Genomic DNA, 23,141 nt, shown 5'->3' with positions numbered 1-23,141 from the left:
CTGTAGATTGCTAAGCCATTTCCCTCCTCCTCACATAAGTAAGGAAATAATTGTAGCTGTATAGAATTTAGTACAGTAACGCATTACTTTGGACCTGTTTATTGAGGCAAGGGGTTTGTGCACTTTAAAATCCTTAATTCACTGAATTTACAACCACTTTTCAAGTGCTTTAAAAAAAATTCTGATAGAATTTTCTGATTTTCAATGAACACCCCATGACTGGTTCTTAAACCCTCCTGTGCCACCCCATTAAAAAAAAAAAAAAAAAAAATCCTGCAAACGCCCCTGGTAGTTTGGCATGTTTTAGCAAAAGAAAAATGTAAAAACCTAGGATTTTAAAAAATGTAACGCATATTTGGTATTCGTGCACGTGGATTTCAGTCGATCGTTTATTGTATTTAGGTTTTTGATATCGAAACACATTTCTCTCTGAAACCTGTAGAGCTGACAATGCACGTCCATGATTCTCTCCAAAAGGCCGGGCTTTTATTTTGACAGGCAGCATCGGAAGCGGCCGTGTTGGCGGCAACGGATTTGACGCCGGAGCCGCGTGTCTCGGTGGTGGGATGAAAGAGAGAGAGAGAGCGAGAGAGAGACGGCAACGGGGACTGACTGGAGGGGGAGGAGGAGTCTGTCCCAGCCTGCATCTGGCCCGCTCCCCTCTCTGTCACCCCGGGCCAAACCCGCCCAGCTCCTCTCACTCACTCTCCGCCTGTTTTCCCGCACGGCTCGGCCCGGATACACACACATACAGCACTCAGTCACACACGGCGAGGACACGGAATGGAGACGGAAGGGAGCCAGAGCAGCCTGTCCGCCGCGGACTCCCCGCATGACCCCTGGTAATGGAAAAAAACTTTGTTTTTTAAACTTTCTTTCGCACCTCTGCTCCCACACGCACCTCAGAAACAGACCTGCTATTTAGCGAGAGGACTCCCACACACCTCCGCAGCCCTCACGTAAAATCAGAGCTGATACTCCCTGAAAATCTGCCTTAAAAACAAACAAACAAACAAAAAGGCTCTAAGTTTACACTTTTAAAGCCTCAACTTTGTCATTTCTGAGTAACCGCATTCATCTCACGGGAGGAAAAAAACTGACTTTGTGACCTAATTATAAATCTTTTCTCTCTTTTTCCGCAGCAAAATGTTCATAGGTGGACTCAGCTGGCAAACAACGCAAGGTAAATCTTTTTTTTTTTTTTTTTCCACCACTAGCTCTGCTGAAATGCCACCATGTCGTTAAAAATCCTGGCATGGATCAGACGGAACCAAACGAAACTTATTGGAAAAGCTGCATGTGTTGTAGTTTCTGTTAAGATGAATTGAAATTGGTTTTTCATTTCTTTTTTTTTTTTTGAGTTTTAAATGGCAAACATGCTCCGGAATGACTGCCCCCATTCAGATCTGCCATAGAATAAATAAGTTTTTGTTTTTTTTGTTTTTCCTCCACCCCCCCCCCTCATTAGAGGGGGGGTGGAGGAAAGATAAATGATTTAGATTGGAAATTTTGTAATTTGATTGTTTTTGACACCTGTTCATTGCTTATTTTATGCTTTGACACTTTTAATCTTAAAATGTAAAAAGTTTGATGAAAGAAATCTCAGCAGGGAGGCTCTCTTATTATCCCCCCCCCCTCTTTTTTTTTTAATCTAACTTTTTATCAGAAAGTTCTTATTGCTTGTTGACCTCTTGATTCATGTATGATTGTGTCTTCTTTCCTCCTTGTTTTGATTCCCAGAGGGTCTAAAGGAGTACTTTTGCAAGTATGGTGAAGTGAAGGAGTGCATGGTGATGCGAGATCCGGTTACTAAGCGCTCGAGGTGAGGGAGCTCTTGCCGGAGCTGAAAGTTTATCTGATCTCTGTGATTCCTTGCTCCTCATAATGTATCATATCAACATGTGTCAGTAATGCCTCCCTCCCTCCCCCATCACCCCCTCCCCGATGTCCGCAGAGGGTTCGGATTTGTCACCTTTGTCGATCAGGCTGGCGTGGATAAAGTTTTGGCTCAAACCAGGCACGAGTTGGACTCAAAAACAGTGAGTTCTCTGTATTTACTTCCCACCACCGGCTAATCCCATTGCTCAGTGTTTGATTAGTGGATTTTCCAATAATCCGCTAGAGAGGTGTAACATTGCTGCATTTTTAGTGTGTTTACTATCGTTCCACTGTGTTGATGTTGTTCGCGTCTGTCCGCTGCCACACCTTACATGTGAGCACATTTATCTCAAAGACATCAGTAGAGACACATGGGCGAAAGTGCTCTTTCTCTCCTCTCTCTCCAGACAAACAGGCAAAATGTTACCCAGTGTCAATTTCCATAGAAACAAGGGGGGACTGGACAGGGTTGAATTCACTGCCAATCTTTGATTTGGCCTCTAGGAAGAGGAAAGCAAGACTTTCCTTTCTGCTTTTTTTTTTTTTTCTTCTTCTTCTTTTTTTTTCTTCCTGCCCCCAAGGGGTCAAATTGACCCCAAAAAAAACTTTCTCAATGGAACGAGAAAATGCAACCTGAAACCATCAAGGTGTGAATGCAGCAACAATCAGACTCCTGTGAGCTTCCTGTTGATCTCAGAAAACTGAATGTAGCCTTGAGAAAGTTGTACATTTGGGCCTTTTTTCACCTGTGTGAATTCTAACTTAAAATGTATTAATCGCCTGTGTTGTAGAGTGTGAGCGTGTGTGTGTGCGTGTGTGTGAGAGACTGTGAGTGTGTGTGTCTTTGTCAGTAATGAATGTGGGCCGGCCTGGGAACAATGTGGCTCGTTGGTCGCCATAGGGACCACTGCCCCCGCCTCTCTCCTCAGTGGGAGTGGTAATGGCTGCGGGTTAGTGACTGTATTGAAATGAGGGAAGCCTATTTCTTCTTTCACCTCTTTTGTGCTCTGAATGATGCACCTTCTCTGGGAGATAAGTGGAGGTGGTGTAGAAGCAAATGGAGAAGAAGAAGAAGATGGAAACACAAGGTTGCTCACTGTAGAAGGTTGCAGAAATAAGAAATTTCTGTTATTATGACTTCAGAATTGACAAAGGGGGGGGGGGATGTTTGATACAGAAGTTAAGCCGAATTTAGCTTTTTGTAATTCGCTGGTTTCCCCAAGTGCCCGACTGCTATAGTGTCACTTGCAGGCACGACAGCTATGACAAGTAGCGCCATCATGGTTGGACGCCACTAACTCACCATGGGGTTTGTTTCCATAGTGACCCCCCCCCCCCCCCCCCCCCCCCTTCTTCACAGTTGAAGAATGGCTCTGTCACAAAAGAAAGAAGATAACAATGCACAACATTTACAATCATTTCTTGGATACCAGAAATCAAGACTGCACAAACCTTCACAGGCGCAAAGAGAGGAGGTCATGATACTGACAGTTTATCCTCTAGATAAACAACTTATTAAGTTAATTCATTGCAGGCTCCACTGATGATGATTCCTTCTCTTTAATTTGACTTTTTCGTCTTGGCTTGTGCATCAGTGCAGCCTTGCAGGCCGTGGAAGGGCCCCTTGTGGCTGGCACTTGGGGTGTGTCGGTGGCGTTTTGCTGAGTGTGGGGGGGGGGCTGTGGCCTCAGTGTGTGTGTGTGTTTGGTGTGGAGAGGGCTCAGTGATCAGCCACAGGGGTTGGATGGTGAGTAGAGTAGGCCTTTTAGACCACTGCTCACCCTGCCCCCTTCTCCCCTCTCTCATGCAGACAGGTTATCCTGTTAGAGAGGGGAGAGAGAAAAGTTCTCCAGTGGCAACAGAAAGAATGTGCCATGCTGTGACCGACTGAACTGCTCCAGCACTGGAATTAATACAGCTTTGCACAGCCGTGAAGCTGAAGAGCGAATACAGTGCTGCACAGGAATTTATTGGTACTTATTGTGTTTGAAGGACAGATGCGGTCCGGTTTTGACCAGTGTGCTAAGGCAGGCTTTACTGTGATTTATGTAACCGCTGCTCTGCTAGTCGCCCCTCTGGGTGTCCTCCCAGCTTCCTGCTATCTGTAAAGTTGGTGACGGCCGATGCAAACGGCACCTTTGTGGGACGACGTGTTCATTCAGCTGCAGCTCCAAGGTGCACCATGGAGACTTTAACAAAGTCACACAGCTCTTTATGGAGTTGCACTAGGGATATTTGTGACCCCCCCCCCTTAACCATTTCCATACTGAGCTGAGTGGAAAGACGGAGGTGGGGGGCAGGATAACCCCGTCTGTGATTACTATGGCTCTCCTAATAGGATTGGAGTCAACAAGCTTGAGTTGTTCCTCTGAGATGTTGAGTGCTGCCCAATCGGCATGTTGCGTTAAGTGTGTTCCCAGCTCAGGCTGTGACAGGCAGCACACTCAGCCAACTGTTGCGTAGCTGGGATGTAGCTGGTCAAAGGGGATTACCCTGATTTCATAAACCTCTCTTGGAATTAGGTTCAGCTTCTTCCTCTTACCTTGCAGAGTCTGGCGAGGTTGGACTTTTCTCTAAACAACACCTCTGAGGCTTCACATGTCTTTTTATGTAGGAGAAAGTCTTCATGATATTTCTGTCTCATATGTTTTTGTTCTTTGGTTTTTTTTTTTTTTGTTTGTTTTTAACACAAAAATCTGGGTGGGGGTCCAATAACACCGGCCACTTCATGTGCTTAATGTTCACAATTTCCTCCCCACGGATGTGCTGTGTGCTGCCATGTGTTTGATTTTGTATGTTTGTGTTTGTGTGTGTGTGTCTTGTTTGTTTGAATGTACACAGGAGTTTTGGACATCAGGAGGGTTGGTGACCGGAGGTGACTATCAGAGTAGTCTAGCCACCATAGAAACTAAACAGTAGACTCTGCATCTGATCCTCCAGTGTTAGCCTATAGTCTTCTCACTCTGCTCTCTAGAATGAAAGTGGAAAAAAAAAGAGAGACAGAAACTTGCGTTGGTGATGTCGACTCTCATTAGAAAACTTTGGTAAACGTACGTGGTTTACCATAGAGGCTCTAGCTCTCTACTGTAGTTCAACTCTACCCTCTCATGGTTACGGACTAATCTTAGCACTGTACTGTCTCACCATCTGTTAGTGTAATGGCAGTACAGTGTGGCGTAGTCTAGTTGTTCTCTAGCTCTATTAGACCGTATAGACTAATATAGAGGTCTCAAATTCCAATTTTTACAGTCTGTCTATGATTGCATCCTCATGGGTATGGTTTGGTTCTCTCTCCAATCTTAACCTTGGTGACATTCAGTGGGTTAGTCCACATCAGTTTAGTGGTTTTGTTTTTGTTGTTGTTGTTTTTTTTTTTTTTTTATGTTGTATTGATATGAAAAGAGTTATTTAGCTAAGAAAAGTCAATCTTGTCTTTTTTTTTTTTTCTCCCTGGAAATAAACGTGAGGAACTGCAGGGCAGATGATCCAGGTCACCTAAAAGCATACAGGTTGAATAGTCCCTATTGTTGTCATCACTTCGTCATAAGCTGGCAAAAACAAACCGCAACAACAACAAAAAATGAGTGAATCAGCCGTCAGCGTGGTGTGATTGACAGCTCTAGTCTCCGTCTTCTTTCTCTTTCCTCGTTTCTCTCGCTGTCTTTCTGACACACTTGACCTCCATCTCCGACCCGCCTCACCGAGGTGAGGTGTGTTTGTGATTGTGGTGTCCGTGTGAGATTCCAGGAGATCACATGTCACATGGTGGTGACGAGAGAGGCTAGGGGTTCGTTGGACATTCCCAGGCATTCCACCTGCACGCGCACACAAATACACACACACACACACACACACACACACACACACACACACACACACACACACACACACACACACACACACACACACACACACACACAAAAGCATGCACGGTCATTTGCACATTAGAGCAAACCAAAGGTGCACGTGCCTGCACCACACAGGCAAATCCATGCAAAATAAAAAAAAAAAAAACCCAGCAAACTATGGACTAGAAGCAAACCCTAATACACGCTGCACACATACTGATCATGTGTGGCTTAAGAAGAAGAATGTAGAGCATGCACTCACTTAGATTCAGTTGCTCTTGTTAGGCGTGGTTTTCCCCTTGTTTTATAACTACTTCTGAAATGATTGGTTCATAGAAAATAATACAAAAATTTGTAAGTTTCTGCTGGTTTCTGCTTTAGTCTGGTACGGATCATTATAAACATGATAGTGCTGGAGGTGTGGCCAAATAATTCATTAATAAACAGCAACTACTCCATCAATGGTTGTACACATTCACACACTGACATCACTAGAAAACACTTATATACACACTTGTATACCTAGCAGGCTCAGACTTGAGTAGCCAAAGTCTGTATTCAGATGCTGGTCTGAAGAAAAATCTGTGGATTTTCCTGCCGCAGTTATAAATGGTTTCGTCATGCTTTCCGATACAGCGAGGCCCAAGTATGATGCACCTTTAATAATAAAAGAAAAAAAAGTTTCTTAGACATCAGTGCTTTGAAATATTAGTGAATATGTGTGCTGGATAGAGGATAATCTGGATGTGTTATACCTTCATCGCTGAGTTGTTAAAGAATGAAAGATGAGGGTTTGATATCTTAATAAACCAAGGGAAGGCGGCAGGTTATAGCAGCGCATCACTAACCGGTCTTCTCTCTCTGTATCCTTTCTTTTAGATCGATCCAAAGGTCGCATTCCCTCGCAGAGCTCAGCCCAAGGTGAGTTTAGCAATCTCCTCGTGCTTGTACATTGTGTGTGAGTGTTTTCTGTCGCTTATCTGAGCCAGTGCCTCATAACCTGACGAACATGAGCACTGCTGAGCTCACTGACTGCTTATGTGAGTGCAGGTTAACAAAAACCCAAAAATTAAGTAAGGTCTTTTCTGATCAGGGTAACTTCGGCTTTCACATTAACAACAACAATAACACGTGAGGAAAGTGGGGAAATGGCTCGGCAAGGTAAATGGCATGAAGAAATGCTGTGTTGAGTAAAAGTAGAGCCATGCAGAGCCTTATAATAATTAATAAAAAATGTGTTCTGTTTGCATATGATACAGTTTGTAGCTCTGCTTTGAGTTTATACACAAGATCATTTTGACAAATCAAACATGTATAGCTGGAATTGCAGTTTTCCATATCGTGGCTCCTGCAAATTGCACAATTTATTGGTGCACTGATTTAAGCTCTTTTTTTTTTTTTTATACAAACAAACAAACAAACAAAAATACCCCAATATTTGCTCATTCCAGTATTTCAACTCTGTATATTTGCTGGTTTACTTTAGGAAAAAGCGTGACATTTGTCAGTTACTTTACTCACTGACATCAGGCAAAATAAGAGAGGGCTGTGAGGAAGTGCAAAAAAAGCCCAAATAAATAATAACAGGTGTCTGATGTTTCCTGCGCACATGATTGGAGGAATTCAGGAAGTCCTGCTTTTTATTAAAAGATTTTGTGAATTGCTGGTCAGCGAATAACATGCAAGAAGCAGAATCATTAGCCTGCACATTGTTTAAAAAAAAAAAAAAAAAGAAAAGATTTTAATTTATTTTTAAATGCATCTTGGAAAAAGTGCTTCACACCTCGAGGACATCAAACTCATTCACAGCCTTTACTTGTGCAAACAGTGTGTATTCTTGCTTGGCATGATTGCAGTTAGTTCACATGTGGCATGTGCTCTTGTAAAACTTGGTAGCAGTTGCTATTGTATACCTAATTAAAAAAAAAATTATTTTTCACTTAAAAAAATATGGATTCTAACTTTACCATTACACCTCATGACTTCATGATGCAGTGTTCCCTAAAGGGAATGAAGCAATCTGCCATTTTTAGACATGATTATGGTTTAATATTAGGGATACAAACTACTGACCTTCTATTTTTTTTTTATTTAAATGTATTGAGAGCTAATGATAAGTTATGTAACAGTGTAAATTTATATCTGATGTGTTACCAAGTACGATATAATTGTACCTGACTGAATTCCATGTTCGTGTATTTCTAATTAAGCTGGTTCATCGGTGCCTCTTCTTCTTTTGTCCAGCTGGTCACTCGAACCAAGAAAATCTTTGTGGGAGGCCTGTCGGTGAACACAACTATCGAAGACGTCAAGCAGTACTTCGACCAATTTGGGAAGGTGAATGGCATTTTAAGAGAGTGTGGAAGTTGCTGTGCTGCCTGTTTGTAGGAGAACTGTAAAGATGACTGCAAACTGTAAAGAAGTGTCAGCGCAGCTCAGAATTAAAGTAAGGGTGCCAGTTCTTATGGCCTTGTATAAGTTTGTCAGTGCAGAAACAAATCAACAGCTCAGAAACTCATAGCACCACATCCCACCAGCTCTGCAGGTTCAGATTCACAGCAGATTCTCGGAGAAAAACTTCACTTTGAATCGAGCGACTGTCTGGAAGTGAAGGAGTTACTGCGAGGAATAGGAGGGGGAGGAGGAGGGGGGGGGAGCGGGAGGCGGAGGAGGAGGGCGAGAAAAAAGGGCTTGAGGAGAGCAGGAAAAATAACGAGGCTAGGAGGCTCTGGGAGCAGCAGGCGAAGTTTAGGGGGGACTAGAAGATGGAGCAGAGAGAGAGGAGGGGATGGTGGGGTGTATGTGTGGGTGGGTGTGTGTGTGTGGGGGGAGAGAAAAGTTTTGTAGTGAGTGTGTGGTGATGGTGAGGAAGGAGGAGGGATTATTAGAATCTGAATTAATCTGATGTAACAGCTGCTCCTACCCACAACCCCCTCCTGGCCCGTTACCGTGGTGACCCGGCTTGCCCATTGTCCCCAAGTAATTCTGCGGGTAAGGGGGTTTTGTTCTGCGGGAGGAGGGATGAGGTGGCGTTAGCATAAGTGTGTTGGGTGGGGGTCAACTCAGGAGTTTGGGAACTATAAATACAAGTTGACTCTTTCTTAAAAAAAAAAGAGAGCTTACAAACTCATCCTTCAGCTTCCTACGTTGGTGTTTTTAAAATGTTTCTCCCCTTAAAATTTGGAAGTTTTTAAGCTATATTTTTGGGAGATTCTGAAAGGCGTGGGGGCTGAAAAATAGATGGTGGGCTGACAAAGGCATCGTCAAGGGAGGGAGGGCCTTGCTGGGAGAGGTTTGCAGAGGGGTAAGAGAGGGAACTGGGTCAAAATGGTGTGTTTGGGGTGTGTGTGTGTGGGGGGGGGGGGGGGGGGGGGGTGTAGAGGACTATTATGCCTCTATACAAAGCTAGGTAAATATTTTGTTAGTTTGTTCTGAAGTTATCTGCATACTGGTCATTTCTGGATTATTCACAATTCAATGTGTCTTCAGATGTGAAACTGACCTCCACTGATTTGTGTGGTTTAAATTCTGTTTCACTTTTGGGGGTCCTGTGCAAAATAAAACAAACAAACAAAAATTTCAGTCCGCACTTCAAGCCCTTAAAATGTTTTAAAGACAAAGATACAAAGACTCAGTCAGAGGTGCTGCATTTCTGACCATGCGCCGCTTCATTTCCAGTGCCAAAAGATTTGGCCTCGAGTTCCTCAGTTGCTCCCTCCTCAATCATAACGTCTAGATGAATTTTTGCCGAGAGATATATCCAGGGATGGACGGTGAAATGTAGGCTCCAGCCATCCATGGAAGTTCCTGATTAGACTGCCTCACTGGACCTTTTGTGTCCCGTCCTGGTGAGGACAAAGGAGTGCGGAGAGGGATGGGCAGGGGATAACAGGGAAGATGAGAGGTGGGTAAAAAAAAAAAAAAGGATGAGAGGGAATATTGTTTGGCAGTACTCTGTGAAAATGTTCAGTGTTTGAAATATTGTGCAATTAATTCTGTTTGTGCCGTTAAATATTGTTTTGAGCTTTTTATAGCATCCCCAAGGGTGACGTGTGCGGTTTGAACTCATGTCCGGTTTCTGTTTGTTTTTAGTCTGATCATCGATCTCTTGCACGAATCTGCATGTTGACCCTTTCTCTGCTTGACTGTTGATTGTAAACTGTAATAATTTGGGCCGTGTCTCCTGCTGGTGTCCAGAATAAAAGCTGTTTTTGCACAGATGCAGAGTTGCAGGCAATGAGTAAATGTCAGGCTGGAAGTACGCAGTGACTTGAGAGGCACACTGACACTCCTCACTCACCTTTGACCTTTCTGTAGGCAAATTGCCCTTGTGGGTTCTCCCTTTCTCTCCCTCTGTCTCTCTCTCTCACTCACTCACTCACTTACTCACACACACACACACACTCACACACACTCACACACACACACACAGACGCTGGGCAAGGGCTGACACTCCAATGTCACTGTGATGAATTACTCTATGGACCGTCTCCAGCAAACTTATTATAGACCGAGAGCATGGATTTATTTACCAAATGTTTTTGTGGACCTCTGAAGTATAAACATGTCAGAAGAGAGGCAGAGAAATAAAAGCAGAGACTGAGCTAAAGAGTAGGTCAACTTTGACAAAAGAAAGTGTGTGTGTGTGTGTGTGTGTGTGTGTGTGTGTGTGTGTGTGTGTGTGTGTGTGTGTGTGTGTGTGTGTGTGTGTGTGGAATAGACACCTGTGTCTTTGCTCTATAAAGGGAGGCCGGGCCAGAGGGAGAGGTCAAAGGGAGAAGAGGAGGAGGAATTATGGCTGACTGTGCCAACAAACAAAGCCTCCAGGCCTCTTTGTTCTCCCTCTCCCTTTGTCTCTTCTTTTTCCTCCCTTTCCACTTTGACCCACTCTTTTTTCCTTTCTCCCTCTTACAGGACTCTCTGTACTCTTGTTCACCACATCTCCACCTGTCGCTATTCCTCTCACTATCAGCTCTCCCCTCTCATCGAGTCGCCACCTGCCTGATGAATTCACCTTTCTGCTTGTGACTAGCTACTTTTGTGTGTGTGTGTGTGTGTGTGTGTGTGTGTGTGTGTGTGTGTGTGTGTGTGTGTGTGTGTGTGTGTGCCAGTGTTTCTCTCTTTCCTCTTTGTCTCATTGGCACTCTCCCACCATTCATAAAGCATATTTGATGTTGGGCTTGAGCTTTCTTTTTTTTCTTCTCTTTTTATAAGGACTTTTTGTACAGTTGCCATGGGTATGTCAGACTTTGGAGGGGGGGAGAGGGGGCAGATTATGGGCTCTCTCTGTGAGAAGGAGCAAGCACAACTTCCAACTTTTTCTATCGCCCATTATGTACGTGAGCTTGTTATGGAGTTTTTCAACATGTTTTCCTGTCTTTGCCCCCGTGGCCTCCTCTTTGTAACCTGTCGCTCTTCCCCAGCCCTCAACCCCCCCTGCTTTCTGTCCATCTGTTGCTGAGCCTCCCTGCAGAACTTGAGAAGGGCTGAGGTCAGGCAATATGCCGCGTGGTGAGAGAGAGAAAGAGGGAGAGCTCTGAGTAAAAAAAAAAAAAAAAACTGTTGTTTGTCACCCCTCAGGTCGACGATGCCATGCTCATGTTCGACAAGACCACCAACAGACACAGAGGTGAGAGGTGACCCTGCCTTTCCTCTCCTACTCTTCCTCATTTTTTTTTCTCTTCCCCTGTCCTTCCTGGTTGTCTATTGATCCCTCTCCATCCCCCCCATCGTCCTTCTTCCTGTGGGCTGAGCTGGAAGGAGACGAACGGGGCTAGTCTAATTAGCCAGTCCCTTAATCGGGATCAGGATAAAACCTCCTTAAGCACCTCCTCCCCACCCTGGGATTGATCGATTATGACAGCCTACCAGCTTTGCCGGGCCTTCTGGCCAGGAAGGGAGGGAAGGAAGGATGAGTGCAGAAAAGGAGCATTGAAAGAAGGGGGGAGGGGGCAAATGTGTTAAGCGGCTATTACAGCACTAATTACTCCAGACTATTAGCTGTACTACTGTACAGAAAGGCCTATTGTCTAGTTCCAACAGATTGTGTGATATTTTATTTTTTAACTCACAAACTTGCCCTGTGCTTGACAGGATTCGGCTTTGTAACGTTTGAGAATGAAGATGTGGTGGAGAAAGTGTGCGAGATCCACTTCCACGAGATCAACAACAAAATGGTAAGATGCTCGATTTGCCACTCTCGTATCAGCCACGTAGAAATGAGGTGCGCTCATTTGTCTCTCATCTGGAAAACAGGTGGAGTGCAAGAAAGCGCAGCCAAAGGAGGTGATGTCCCCCACTGGCTCTGCCAGGGGGCGCTCTCGGGTGATGCCGTATGGGATGGACGCCTTCATGCTGGGCATTGGTATGCTGGGTAAGTTGGTATCGATCAGGACAGGAAGGATGTGGTGGTACACATGAACCTAACAATAACTGCTCCTGCATTAAAGGCCCAGCTTCCTCAAAGGTCACATCGTGCTTCGTGGGGAGAAGGCTGACCATTGAAGTCGGCCGCTCGCTCCAGCTTGTAATTCTCCACCGAGTAGCTTTGATTGTCAAGAACTCAGAACTAGAAGTGATTTAAAAAAAAAAAAAAAAAAAAAAAGTTGTGCTTGCCAGTAGCTCAAATTAAACTTTTCAAATATAGTGTTTCAATCATGTCTGTATTTTTCTAGTTAATAAAAATATAGCTGGCACTTCTATACAGTTTAGAGAATCCCAAGGGAAAAACTAGAAAAAGCATTTGCTGAAGAAAATGCACTGTGAATGCTGCATGCTGAAAGATTGCAGCTGAAATTCCAAGAAATGCTTCAAACAGCTGAAACTTTATTTGCCGAATGATTGGAGCTGAAATGCCAGGAAATGCTTCAGAGCTGAATTCTGATTGGCTGAAAGAGTTAAAGCAGCTGACAAATGCTGCAAATGAATTTTAAATGCAAAACAGCTAAAATTGTCAAGAAAGTAACTAAATTAAATTCGATTTGCTTAAAGGGCAGAAAAACAGCCTGAAGAAATTTTAACAGCAGCTGAAGAAAAACCATAAAAGACATTGAAATGGGTAAAATGGGCCACCGTGAGTGAAATGGCTATGGCAGCTGATGACCTTGGGCCATTTTTCCTGTTTAAGTTTGTGTAACTTAAGTGCAATTCCTATGTGCAACCAGTAGGTGAGCACAGGGTTGGCAAAGAGTTAGAAGATCTCTTTCTTCTTAAACTCAAGTTTGTTTAATTGCCACTCAATATAAAGAGATGTGAAAGATAAAAAAATGATAAATGCCTGGAGACATTTAAACTACAGCTGAACAAAAACCATCAAAGATATTGAAAGGGCACCACCATGACTCAAGTGGTTATGGCAGGAGATGATGATGGTCCATTTTTCATGTTTAAGGTGTTCCCACTTTGTCTAAATTAAATGCAGCTTTTCTCTGTTACCAGGAGGTGATCACATGAATTGCCAGAAGCTACAAGGTCTTTAATTGTAGTTCATGAATTTGACACGTATTGAATGCCAAGAATCAGCCTGAAGAAATTTAAACTGGAGTTGAAGGAAAACCGTAAAACATATTGAGAAGTTAAATCCAAGTTTAGTACTGTAGTTTAATGTCTTGCAACTGAAGGCTTTCAGCTGAATTGCTGTCATTCCTGAAATATTTGGGAATGTTGTTGAAAATGTTAAAATACAATGAATGATTCTCCTAAACATGAAGGAGAATGAAAGTGCAGAAAATTGTGGACAGAATGAATCTGCTGTTGTGGCAGCCAATGGGAGGAGCCCCAGAAGCAGGGACTTATGGGAGTGTTTATGCTGATGTTTGGTAGTTTTAGTTATTGGTGTTTATCAGTTATTCAGTGATGTTTTGTTGGTTTTGACTGTGATTGTTGGTTTGTGATGTCAATGTGATGTCAATATGTTGTTATTCAGTGTGGCTGATAATGGGCCACCATGACTGAAGTGGCTATGGCAGCTGATGACCTCTTGCCATTTTTCCTGTTCATACTGTTCTGACATTGTGTCATTAAATCTGCTGCTTCTCTGGTTAGCCACTAGAGTGAGTGCAGTTACAGCAAATTAAAGCTACAAGATTTTTTTTCTTGTTCAGCTGAAATTTGCTAAAGTGTTAATATAAAAGCTTTTAAATGGTAAAAAATAGCTTGAAGAACTAAACACACACTGAAACTTTGTCCTAAACATGAAGGAGAAAAAAGGTGCAGAAAACTGTGGAAAGAATGAGTTTAATATCATTGAATATGAAGAGATTTAAAGTTCAAAACACAATGGAAAATCTTTTAAGTTTAGGGTAAAGTGGGACTTGAACCTGCTCTCTCTGCATTCATGGTCCAGTGGTTCTACCACTGAGCCAACAGGAGTCTCATACAAGCAGTGAGGTTTGCATGCATACATATTGGAGAGCTCTCCCAAGCTGAATGCTTGTAGATAAATGATTGGAGCTGAAATGCCAGGAAATGCTTCAGAGCTGAATTCTGATTGGCTAAAAGAGTTAGAGAAGCTGACAAATGCTGAAAATGAATTTTAAATGCAAAACAGCTGAAATTGTCAAGAAAGTAGCTAAATTAAACTCGATTTGCTTAAAGGGCAGAACAACAGCCTGAAGAAATTTTAACAGCAGCTGAAGAAAAACCATAAAAGACATTGAAATGGGTAAAATGGGCCACCATGAGTGAGATGGCTATGGCAGCTGATGACCTTGGGCCATTTTTACTGAGCATGCTATTCTGACATGTTATTAAAGCTGTTGCTTCTGTGGTTAACCACTAGAGTGAGTGCAGTCACAGCAAATCAAAGCAACAAGATTACTTTCTTGTTCAGCTGAAATTTGCTAAAGTGTTAATATAAAAAGTTTTAAAGAGTCAAAAAGGGCTTGAAAAAATAAACACACACTGAAACTTTGTCCTAAACATGAAAACTGTGGAAATAATCAGTATAATATCATTGAATATGAAAAGATTTAAAGTTCAGAACTCAATGGACAATCTTTCAAGTTTGGGGTAAAGTGGGACTTGAACCTGCTCTCTCTGCTTCTTTTACATTCATGGTCCCCGTTTCTACCACTGAGCCAACAGGAGCCTCACACAAGCAGTGAGGTTTGCAAGCATACATATTGGAGAGCTCTCCCAAACTGAATGCTTGCAAATGCGCCAATTGAAAACACCTGCCAGGTGCACTGCTTACCTGCTGAGGTGCATGCACTCTGGCCAAATTTGACTCGGCGCACCAGTCAAATAAGTGCTTCTAAATCAAAAACCGTAGCTCCTATCAAAATCATTTTTGAACTGTGAGCGCCACAAGGACCTGCTCTAAACAGTGGTGTAATTTTTATTTTCCTGGGCTCAAAAGTGTGGCTGTGGGAGCAGTTTAAATAAGGTGCTCATTTCTGCTTTGGAGAAAATCAGCTCTCTGAAATTACTATGGAGGTTAATGAAGGAGTTGGAAGGTACTCTCTGTGTTTGAAGCCTTACAGTTTAAAAAGTGTACATTTGACAGGGTTTAAAGACACATTTTTTGAAAGTGGAGAAGCAGCTCTACATTTTGAGCATAAAATCATGGCGGTAGAGTGAAGAGTGTGGACACAGAGGCAGTTTAGAAATAAATTTTCCACCTGAAAGTTTTGAAGTCTCCCACTCTACTAATCAGGCTCCCACTCTAGCAAACCAATACACAACCATTATAAACTCTGAAACGCCTGAAAAACCTCCTTAAACTTAAACGCTCACTGTGCTTAAACCCTAAAAGATTTTAAAACACCAAGTAATAGCTGAATAGCTGAAAGTCTTGGCTGCGTTTTAAAGTTTAAATGGTTTCTCTAGCTTAAGGTATGCTGAAGTTATTAGCTTTTAAAGCCTGAAAGGTTTTTAAACTTTCCCCATTCATTTTCAATGGGGCAAAAAATTCAGAAAAATATTAATATAAAATCAATGCTTTAAGATTTGAACCAGAAAAGTAATAGCAGTAATCTCCTGAAGAAGCTGCACATTTTGATACCTTAATTGCTTGCAGCATTCACAGTAATAAAGAATACAACAACAATACTGTGAATGCTTGCAGCATTCACAGTAATTAAGGAAGAGAGAGAACCTGATTTCTCACAAAACATGCCCTACAATACACTTACCTTTATGCAACCAAATAGCACCCTTTAATAAGCCCTCTTTCAAAACTCTTACCTCCAATTTGTAGCACTTGTAGCAAATGTTTTTTTGGACTGGAACTCAAGCCAACATCACATAACTTCATCACAGCTATTTTGTTCAGTAGCTGGCACAGCTCCCTGTACAGCTAACATTTTCCAACTGTTTTTCCAGCAGATCCTTGGGTTGTAAAAATGAGTGAAATGGTCTAACACTTCCACTGCTGCGAACATTATCGTTTACAATAGAGCATTCAGTTTTGCACTGACAGTAGTTAGGACCCTAAACTTGCCACGCTGATGCTACCACCTGCTGTTCAGTCTGAGAACTGCTTTCTTCAGTGTCATATCTTTAATTACTCAGTGCAGACAAGGAGATCTGCCACCACGGTGTGGGGAGAGGGAATTTAAAAAATGTATACCGGTACATTACTTGTGTTATCCTGTGCTGTTAATGATGGATAACATTGTTATTCCCCCGAATGTTCTCCAGAGGTGGATTCTTCAGGTATCGGGTTGCATTACAAAGAAATTCTCTGAGTAATGTACACCGCTGAGAGTGTAAGCAAAGACAATGACAGAAATCCGCTCAGCTCCATCCTCATGAAGAAATCCAGATTACAGGTGTAGGATATCACACACCTGCATATCACAGATTGTACAAAGCTTCACTGTTAGGGGGCAGCAAAACAACACACACACATACATTCCTGTTTATCTATTTCATGTTAAGTATTTTTGCCATGTTTCACTGTGTGTGTTTGTATGTGTAAGACTTCATCCCATGTATACAACAGTCCATGTATTAACACCAGTTTACTTCCCACAGGTTATCCAGGCTTTCAGACTGCCACCTACACCAGTCGGAGCTATGCTGGCATCACTCCTGGATACACCTACCAGTTTCCTGGTAATCACACCACACTCTCCCCTCCTTATACCCTCCTGGGTTTTTTTTTTATTCTATTAACTGGAAAAATAAATAAAGGTATAGTCACATTTATTTAGTACTGATGATGTTTATCCAGCATCACAAATGTCTGTCTAATATAGCATGTTCCATAGGAAGTATTGATTAATGAGGTGGAGTGTTGTGTCAGTGAGTCAGTTGCTGGAGTAGTCGCATATTGAACAGCCAGTATACACCCTGTCACAAATACAAACATGTTTCCGTAGAAGCATATGAAACACAGTGAGTGTAAATGGCTGCTTGTAAATATCAGGGAGTGGAATTGCATCTGCTTTGCTTGCGTGCTTGTGTGTGTTAGTGCGTGCGTGCGTGTGTGTGTGTGTGTGTGTGTGTGTGTGTGTGCGTGCAGGTGTGTGTGCGTGCGTGGAAGCATGACATTATACCTCAGTGTAATAGTGATCTGGGAAATTATTCCATAAAAAGGAAAATATGCCTCTCTTCTAAATAATGAATCCTGTGACCTTTATTAGCCTGAATGACCAAATTTTAACTCTTGTCTATTGTTTTGCTGTCTCAGGTATCATTTAACTCCACTTTTTAGACTTTAAAGCATCTTTCCATCCTTTAATTCCTGTTTGCATTCACCCAAGCCTGTGCATGTACTTCCTCACACCTGTGATTTGCCCCCTCCCCCCCTCGGCTGTGTGTGTATGTGTGTGTATTGTCCTTGCTGGCGGTGGTGGTGTGTCTCAACAGCACTCTGATGTTTCTGTTTTAGAGTTCCACTTAGAGAGGACTCCCCTTCTGACTTCACCCCACCCCCCTGAGCTCACAGGTCAGTCAGTCCCTCCTCTGGACTTTACAAGCAGCATGTTATCAGTCTGCTACACACCACAATAGCACCAACACACGATCAGTCTTTGGTTTGCATGTTTGCGTTTGTTGGTCCTCCTTGGTTTCTAGCTGAAGGCAGGATTGCTGACAGCAATGGGGAAAGGTGTAAATGTTTGGTTTAAAGGCCTCCTCTGGTGACCTCGTTGGACCCTCTGTTTTAAGTTAAAGGATCCTTATAATTATCTGCAGTTCTTCACTGGAAGTTGTTAGTTTCCTTTTACATCTAACAGTTGTAATGTTTGTGTGGTCACTGGAGCGATGCCTTAAATTATGCTGCACTTGCCTGTCTTGTGCTGCCAAAGCAAAATGCTCAAACTGGATCTTTTCTTCTCTGCCTTGTTAGCCATTCCTCTCACAGCATATGGACCAATGGCGGCAGCAGCAGCGGCGGCAGTAGTAAGAGGTACAAACACTAAATGACAGTACACACAACACTAATCATTAATAATTTGATTGCTAATACACTATATTGCCAAAAGTATTTACTCACCCATCCAGGTAATTTAATTCAGGTGTTCCAATCACTTCCACAGCCACAGGTTATAAACCCAAGCACCTAGACATGCAGACTGCTTCTACAAACATTTGTGAAAGAATGGGTCGCTCTCAGGAGCTCCAGCGTGGTACCATCATAGGATGCCACCTGTGCAACAAGTCCAGTCATGAAATTTCCTCACTACTAAATATTCCACAGTCAACTGTTAGTGGTATTATAACAAAGGGGAAGCAATTGGCATTGACAGCAACTCAGCCGCAAAGTGGTAGACCACGTAAAATCAGAGTGGCTGAGGCATATAGTGCACAGAAGTCACAAACTTTCTGCAGAGTCAGTTGCTACAGACCTCCAAACTTCATGTGGCCTTCAGATTAGCACAAGAACAGTGTGTAGAGAGCTTCGTGGAAGGAGTTTCCATGGCTGAGCAGCTGCATCCAAGCCTTACATCACCAAGCACAAAGCGTTGGATGCAGTGGTATAAAGCATGCCACCACTGAGCTCTAGAACAGTGGAAATGTGTTCTCTGGAGTGACGAATCATGCATCTATGTATAAAGGCAGACGAGTGAATATTTTTGGCAATATAGTGTATTTTCTAGTTGGTGATAAGCGTAGCTGAGGACATTGAAAGTGGTATTTTGACCAGATGATGGAGATAGAAAAGTCAGGAGAGCACCAAAAAAAGCACGAAGGCCTTCACCAGATTTCATTCCAAATAACAATCTGTGCAGCAGTTGTGACATTTTACTCAGAACTGTAAATGTCAGTGTGGACTAAAGTGGTGGATCACTTGATTAATTGTTAATGCTAATCAATGAAGCATGCTGCTAGTGTGTCTAAAAATGAGATTTTTCTCATTCAGTGTATGACAGATCAGAGAAATTACTTTCTATCCCTGTAGGTTAGAAGATTTACATTTTAATCTGTGTTAAGTTCTCTTCATTAATCTAGCCTCTGCTCTCTTAACCTTAACACTAAAGCAGTTATAGTTTCATCTGGATGTCTCCCTTATTGTGACGTCATTATTTTCTATTTTCAGGCTCCACCCCATCTCGTTCAGCTGGATTTTTAGGTACAAGCAGCCCAGGTCCGATGGCAGACCTTTATGGAACAGCCAGTCAGGAGTCGGCTGTCAGCAGTTACCTCAGTGCTGCGAGCCCTGCACCAAGCACTGGATTCAGCCATAGTTTGGGGGTGAGTTACTGTTGCCATTTATTATCTATTTGAGTTTTCAATTTGAATAGGGTCTGATCGTTAGTGTCACTACAGCTGTAACTCGTCTGTTAATCAAGTAAAAAAATTTTTTTTAAAGTGACATTTAAACTAATTTCCAAGTGAGGGCGCAAGTTTACAGCATGTAAACAAAAGCATATCTGCAGTGCTTACTTAACACTGGTACATCACTGCATTTTGTTAGTATTTTTGTTCATTAAATACACAGACTGTATATAAAAGATGGACGTAGCTTCTGGGTCTAAAATCTCGCATCTAGAGCCTGACTGATCTATCAGTATCTGCATTTATAACAACTGATAAATGAATTGTGTGGTTGCATAGTGTGACCACCAGAGGACACTCTGCAACTTCCCTTTAGGCAATGTGTTTCAGATGCCACCAAAGCAATCAGCTGACCTGAGCAGAGTCAGGCCAAGTGTAATCAAGTAACTATACAATGCAAAAGTGCCTTAAACCCAGAGTCCTTGCAATAGCAATTAGGGCAGGACATTTATAGTTTTTGCAAGGACTGTGAAAGGATATTGGAAAAGATCCTGTCTACTTTGCTGACCTCAGTAAATACTTTAGTGTATGCTTTACTTTCAGTGTAAGTTCAATTTGTCTGCTCCCAGGCACTAAACAGTAATACACATTAAAAAAAATAAAAAAATAAAAAAGGTAGTTGGTGAGATTCAGGAGTGCTTGTTGCTCTGATAAAGCAATGTTAGTTTCTGGTTTTAGCCTTTGTGCTAAGCTAACCCTGGTAATTGCTTCTTGTTCAATGGACAGACTCAAGAGTGGTTTTGATCTTATTTGCCTCTACAAAAAAAGCGAATTTGTGCTTTTCTTTAAAGTCTGTTGCTTTAAAGCTCCTTGGAGTTGCTGTTTTGTAAACAGCACAAGCATAAACACTAGAAGAGGTTCAGAAACACCTAATTTTTGGTATTTCTGGTCCTCATTTAACTGTGTGTGTGTTTGTGTGTGTGTGTGTGTATTTTCAGTTCAGTGATTATCACCTTCAGCCCACGAGAGCAAAAATAATCAGCTTAGTTTTAAGAGTATATTAAGTGAGACCTAACCTTGCATGCTTGCTCCCACAGGGCCCTTTGATTGCCACGGCCTTCACTAACGGCTATCACTGAAAGTGTAAGTCAGTCCTCCTGCTAGCTGTCATCTTTAAAGTGTAACAAATAAGAGTGTTGCGTGCTGTCTAACCTGTGAGTAATCCAGTCGGTTTGTGTGTCAGTGCAGAGCTGTAGACTGAGAGCTGGAAGGAGTTGAAGCTGCTTTGGAGCTGATCTGGCCTGTCTCTGTCCAGTCAACGTCTCCGGCTGTGGTGGCTGAACCTTTAGCCAGCCTGCCCGGGTGTCAGCTACATCCAGTTGACCCTACTGACACCACACTAAACTCCTCTGCATTGAGGGGGTGGAGAAAAAAAAAAGTAAAAAAAAAAACAAAACAAAAAACTTCACGAAAGGAGCAAAAATGTTTATCACTACATATAATAGCAACACATTCAGATGCTGTATTTCTTTGTGTTTTTTTTTTCTGATATGTTTTTGTGATGGCTGTGTTATTTCATGATCTGTTTTGGCTGTGATTCATTGGTTTCTTTGACCTCTTTCACCCGATCTCGCTGAGATAGGAGGAGTTTAATCTTCAGGTGATGGCTGTTTTGAAGGTCAAGAGATGTAAAATGTACTGGAAAGCTGTATATTTGTCACTAGTTCATACTGAATTTTAACATTGGGGATTAATACTATTTCTCAAATATGTCACAAAGTGTATATCTTGATAGGTTTTTAACAATGACTCGTTACTAATCATGGTCAAACGACAAAAGTCATTAGTCACGGTTACATACTAGGCTTTCATGAGGTGTACAATTTTGTAAAATTTTGTAAATATGGCTGGTTAGCGGGTGAGAGAGTTCTGCAAAATTTGCATCAGGGAGGTGGGAGTCTTTTGGAGAAATGGTACGATTGCTTCTTTTATCAATCTTGACTGATAGTTTCACATGAAGGTCAAGAACATTTCAGTTTGTCTGTTACTGTATTTCTCTCCAGGCATGTTTAAATGATGCGTCACGTGAGTCTCATGACATTCAGAAGCTGCCTCTGAGTTTTACTTTGAGTTGAGCAGGCGAGGGGCTGCGCCTGGAGCAACACTTACTACTTTTTGGCGATGAGGGTGTGGAGGCACTCTTGTCAGGAGAGGAAAAACATGTTTTCTTACATTATCATATTGTTTTAACTGTGATTTTAAATACATGATGATTGTTTGTGAAGGCAAATGAAGGACTGTTGTGCAGGAACAGTCATGCAGAGTTTGCATTCTGACTGATTTCCTCTGCAAGTTGTGTTGATGTTTGCGCGTCATTTGGTCTTATTCACATTGGTTTCCAGTGTGCCATGTTTATTCGGGGGTGATAGTACCTCTGCTGCAAATGTGAAATTTTAATCTGACCTTTTTTTTTTTTTTAATTATTATTAATACATTAACATCTATGTAAAAGTGTGGGTGGTTGAACCTTTTAGAAAGGTGGGGTCTTGTTAACTCTTGCTAATAAGACCCCACAGCCATCCATCACTGCATATCCACTGGAGGTCACAGACAATAGCAATGTGACTGTTTTTTTTAGACCAAAATACTTACTAGGATTTTGCACTGGCCGATCACGATAAGTAAAAAGCACTCCCCATCTACAAAATACCACGTTTTTACATTTTGATACACTCGCGCTCTCTGCTGCGGGCTACCACGGTATTTCAGACTGATGCTGATTTCACTGCATAATAACAATCTTGTCAACACTGTAACATTTTCTGATTTTAATTTTTCTCATGTTTATTCCTTTGGAGGAAAACAAAACTTTTTAACTTTTATTCCTAATAAATTATTTTAAAACATTCCACTTTTGTGTCCTGCTTGAGTTAATGCTTTATTGGTCAAAAAATGGACAAAACACCTTATAACTTAGAAATTATAATACAAGTGTATATTGTCAACATACACCAATCAGGCAAAACATGACCACTGACAGGTGAAATGAACAACACTGATTATCTCTTCATTGTGGCACCTGTTAGTGGGAGGGATATATTGGGGATCAAGGGAACATTTTGTCCTCAAAGTTGATGTATTAGAAGCAGAAAAAATGGGCAGCGTAAGGATTTGACAAGGGCCAAAATATGATGGTTAGATGACTGGGTCAGAGCACCTCCAAAACTGCAGCTCCTCTGGGGTGTTCCCGGCTTGCAGTGGTCAGTAGTTATCAAAAGGGGACATCACGTTTTCTTTTACATCACGTGGATGGCTGGGTGCACGTGCATTGCTTACCTGGGGGACACCTGTTACCATGATGCACTATGGGAAGAAGGCAAACCAGAGGAGGCAGTGTGATGCTCTGAGCAATGTTCTGCTGGGAAACCTTTGGTCCCACCATTCATGTGGATGGATGTTCCTTTGACACATACCACCTACCTATGCATTGCTGTAGACCTTTCATGGAAACATATTAAACAGTATATTAGGCAGGTGGTCATAATATCATGTTTGATTGGTGCATAGAAAGTATTATATAAAGGTTCCTTCAAGGTTAATAGATTGATTTGAAGGGCAAAGTGATGATAATGCTATATGGAGATATTTAAAACTGTTTCTTACTGCCATTGTTTGTATTGGCAACATTTAGGAAATGATGCTGGTGTATGGGGATTCTAAATATCACATTATAGTTTGCATCCAAATATG

General features: G+C 42.2%; 1 protein-coding gene across 4 annotated transcripts; it reads left to right on the top strand.

Moving 5' to 3' along the window:
• The first annotated feature begins 599 nt into the window (after window positions 1–599).
• On the top strand, window positions 600–22,302 carry msi1b (musashi RNA binding protein 1b). 4 transcript variants are annotated; one of them, XM_030738423.1, is made up of 15 exons: window positions 600–842; window positions 1,143–1,183; window positions 1,741–1,822; window positions 1,955–2,039; window positions 6,606–6,647; window positions 7,971–8,063; window positions 11,307–11,355; window positions 11,820–11,902; window positions 11,982–12,099; window positions 16,704–16,784; window positions 17,563–17,619; window positions 18,022–18,081; window positions 19,213–19,367; window positions 20,489–20,534; window positions 20,640–22,302. In XM_030738423.1, the coding sequence occupies exons 1-14, from the start codon at window positions 784–786 to the stop codon at window positions 20,528–20,530; spliced, it is 1,047 nt and encodes a 348-aa protein (XP_030594283.1). In that variant the 5' UTR covers window positions 600–783; the 3' UTR covers window positions 20,531–20,534; window positions 20,640–22,302. The 4 variants fall into 4 exon arrangements, with proteins under 4 accessions (XP_030594283.1, XP_030594281.1, XP_030594284.1 ...); XM_030738421.1 differs by having other exon boundaries at window positions 20,635–22,302; XM_030738424.1 differs by lacking the exon at window positions 17,563–17,619 and having other exon boundaries at window positions 20,635–22,302.
• Window positions 22,303–23,141: the final 839 nt, after the last annotated feature.

Source organism: Archocentrus centrarchus, chromosome 9, assembly GCF_007364275.1.
Source record: "Archocentrus centrarchus isolate MPI-CPG fArcCen1 chromosome 9, fArcCen1, whole genome shotgun sequence".
Classification (NCBI taxonomy): domain Eukaryota; kingdom Metazoa; phylum Chordata; class Actinopteri; order Cichliformes; family Cichlidae; genus Archocentrus; species Archocentrus centrarchus.
This window is presented reverse-complemented; position numbering and strand designations above follow the sequence as displayed.

Excerpts from the sequence above, each read along its gene's own strand:
- msi1b (XM_030738423.1), top strand. The coding sequence starts at position 784 with ATGGAGACGGAAGGGAGCCAGAGCAGCCTGTCCGCCGCGGACTCCCCG. Across the intron at positions 843-1,142 it reads GACTCCCCGCATGACCCCTG|CAAAATGTTCATAGGTGGAC; the intron begins GTAATGGAAAAA and ends CTTTTTCCGCAG. Across the intron at positions 6,648-7,970 it reads CTCGCAGAGCTCAGCCCAAG|CTGGTCACTCGAACCAAGAA; the intron begins GTGAGTTTAGCA and ends TCTTTTGTCCAG.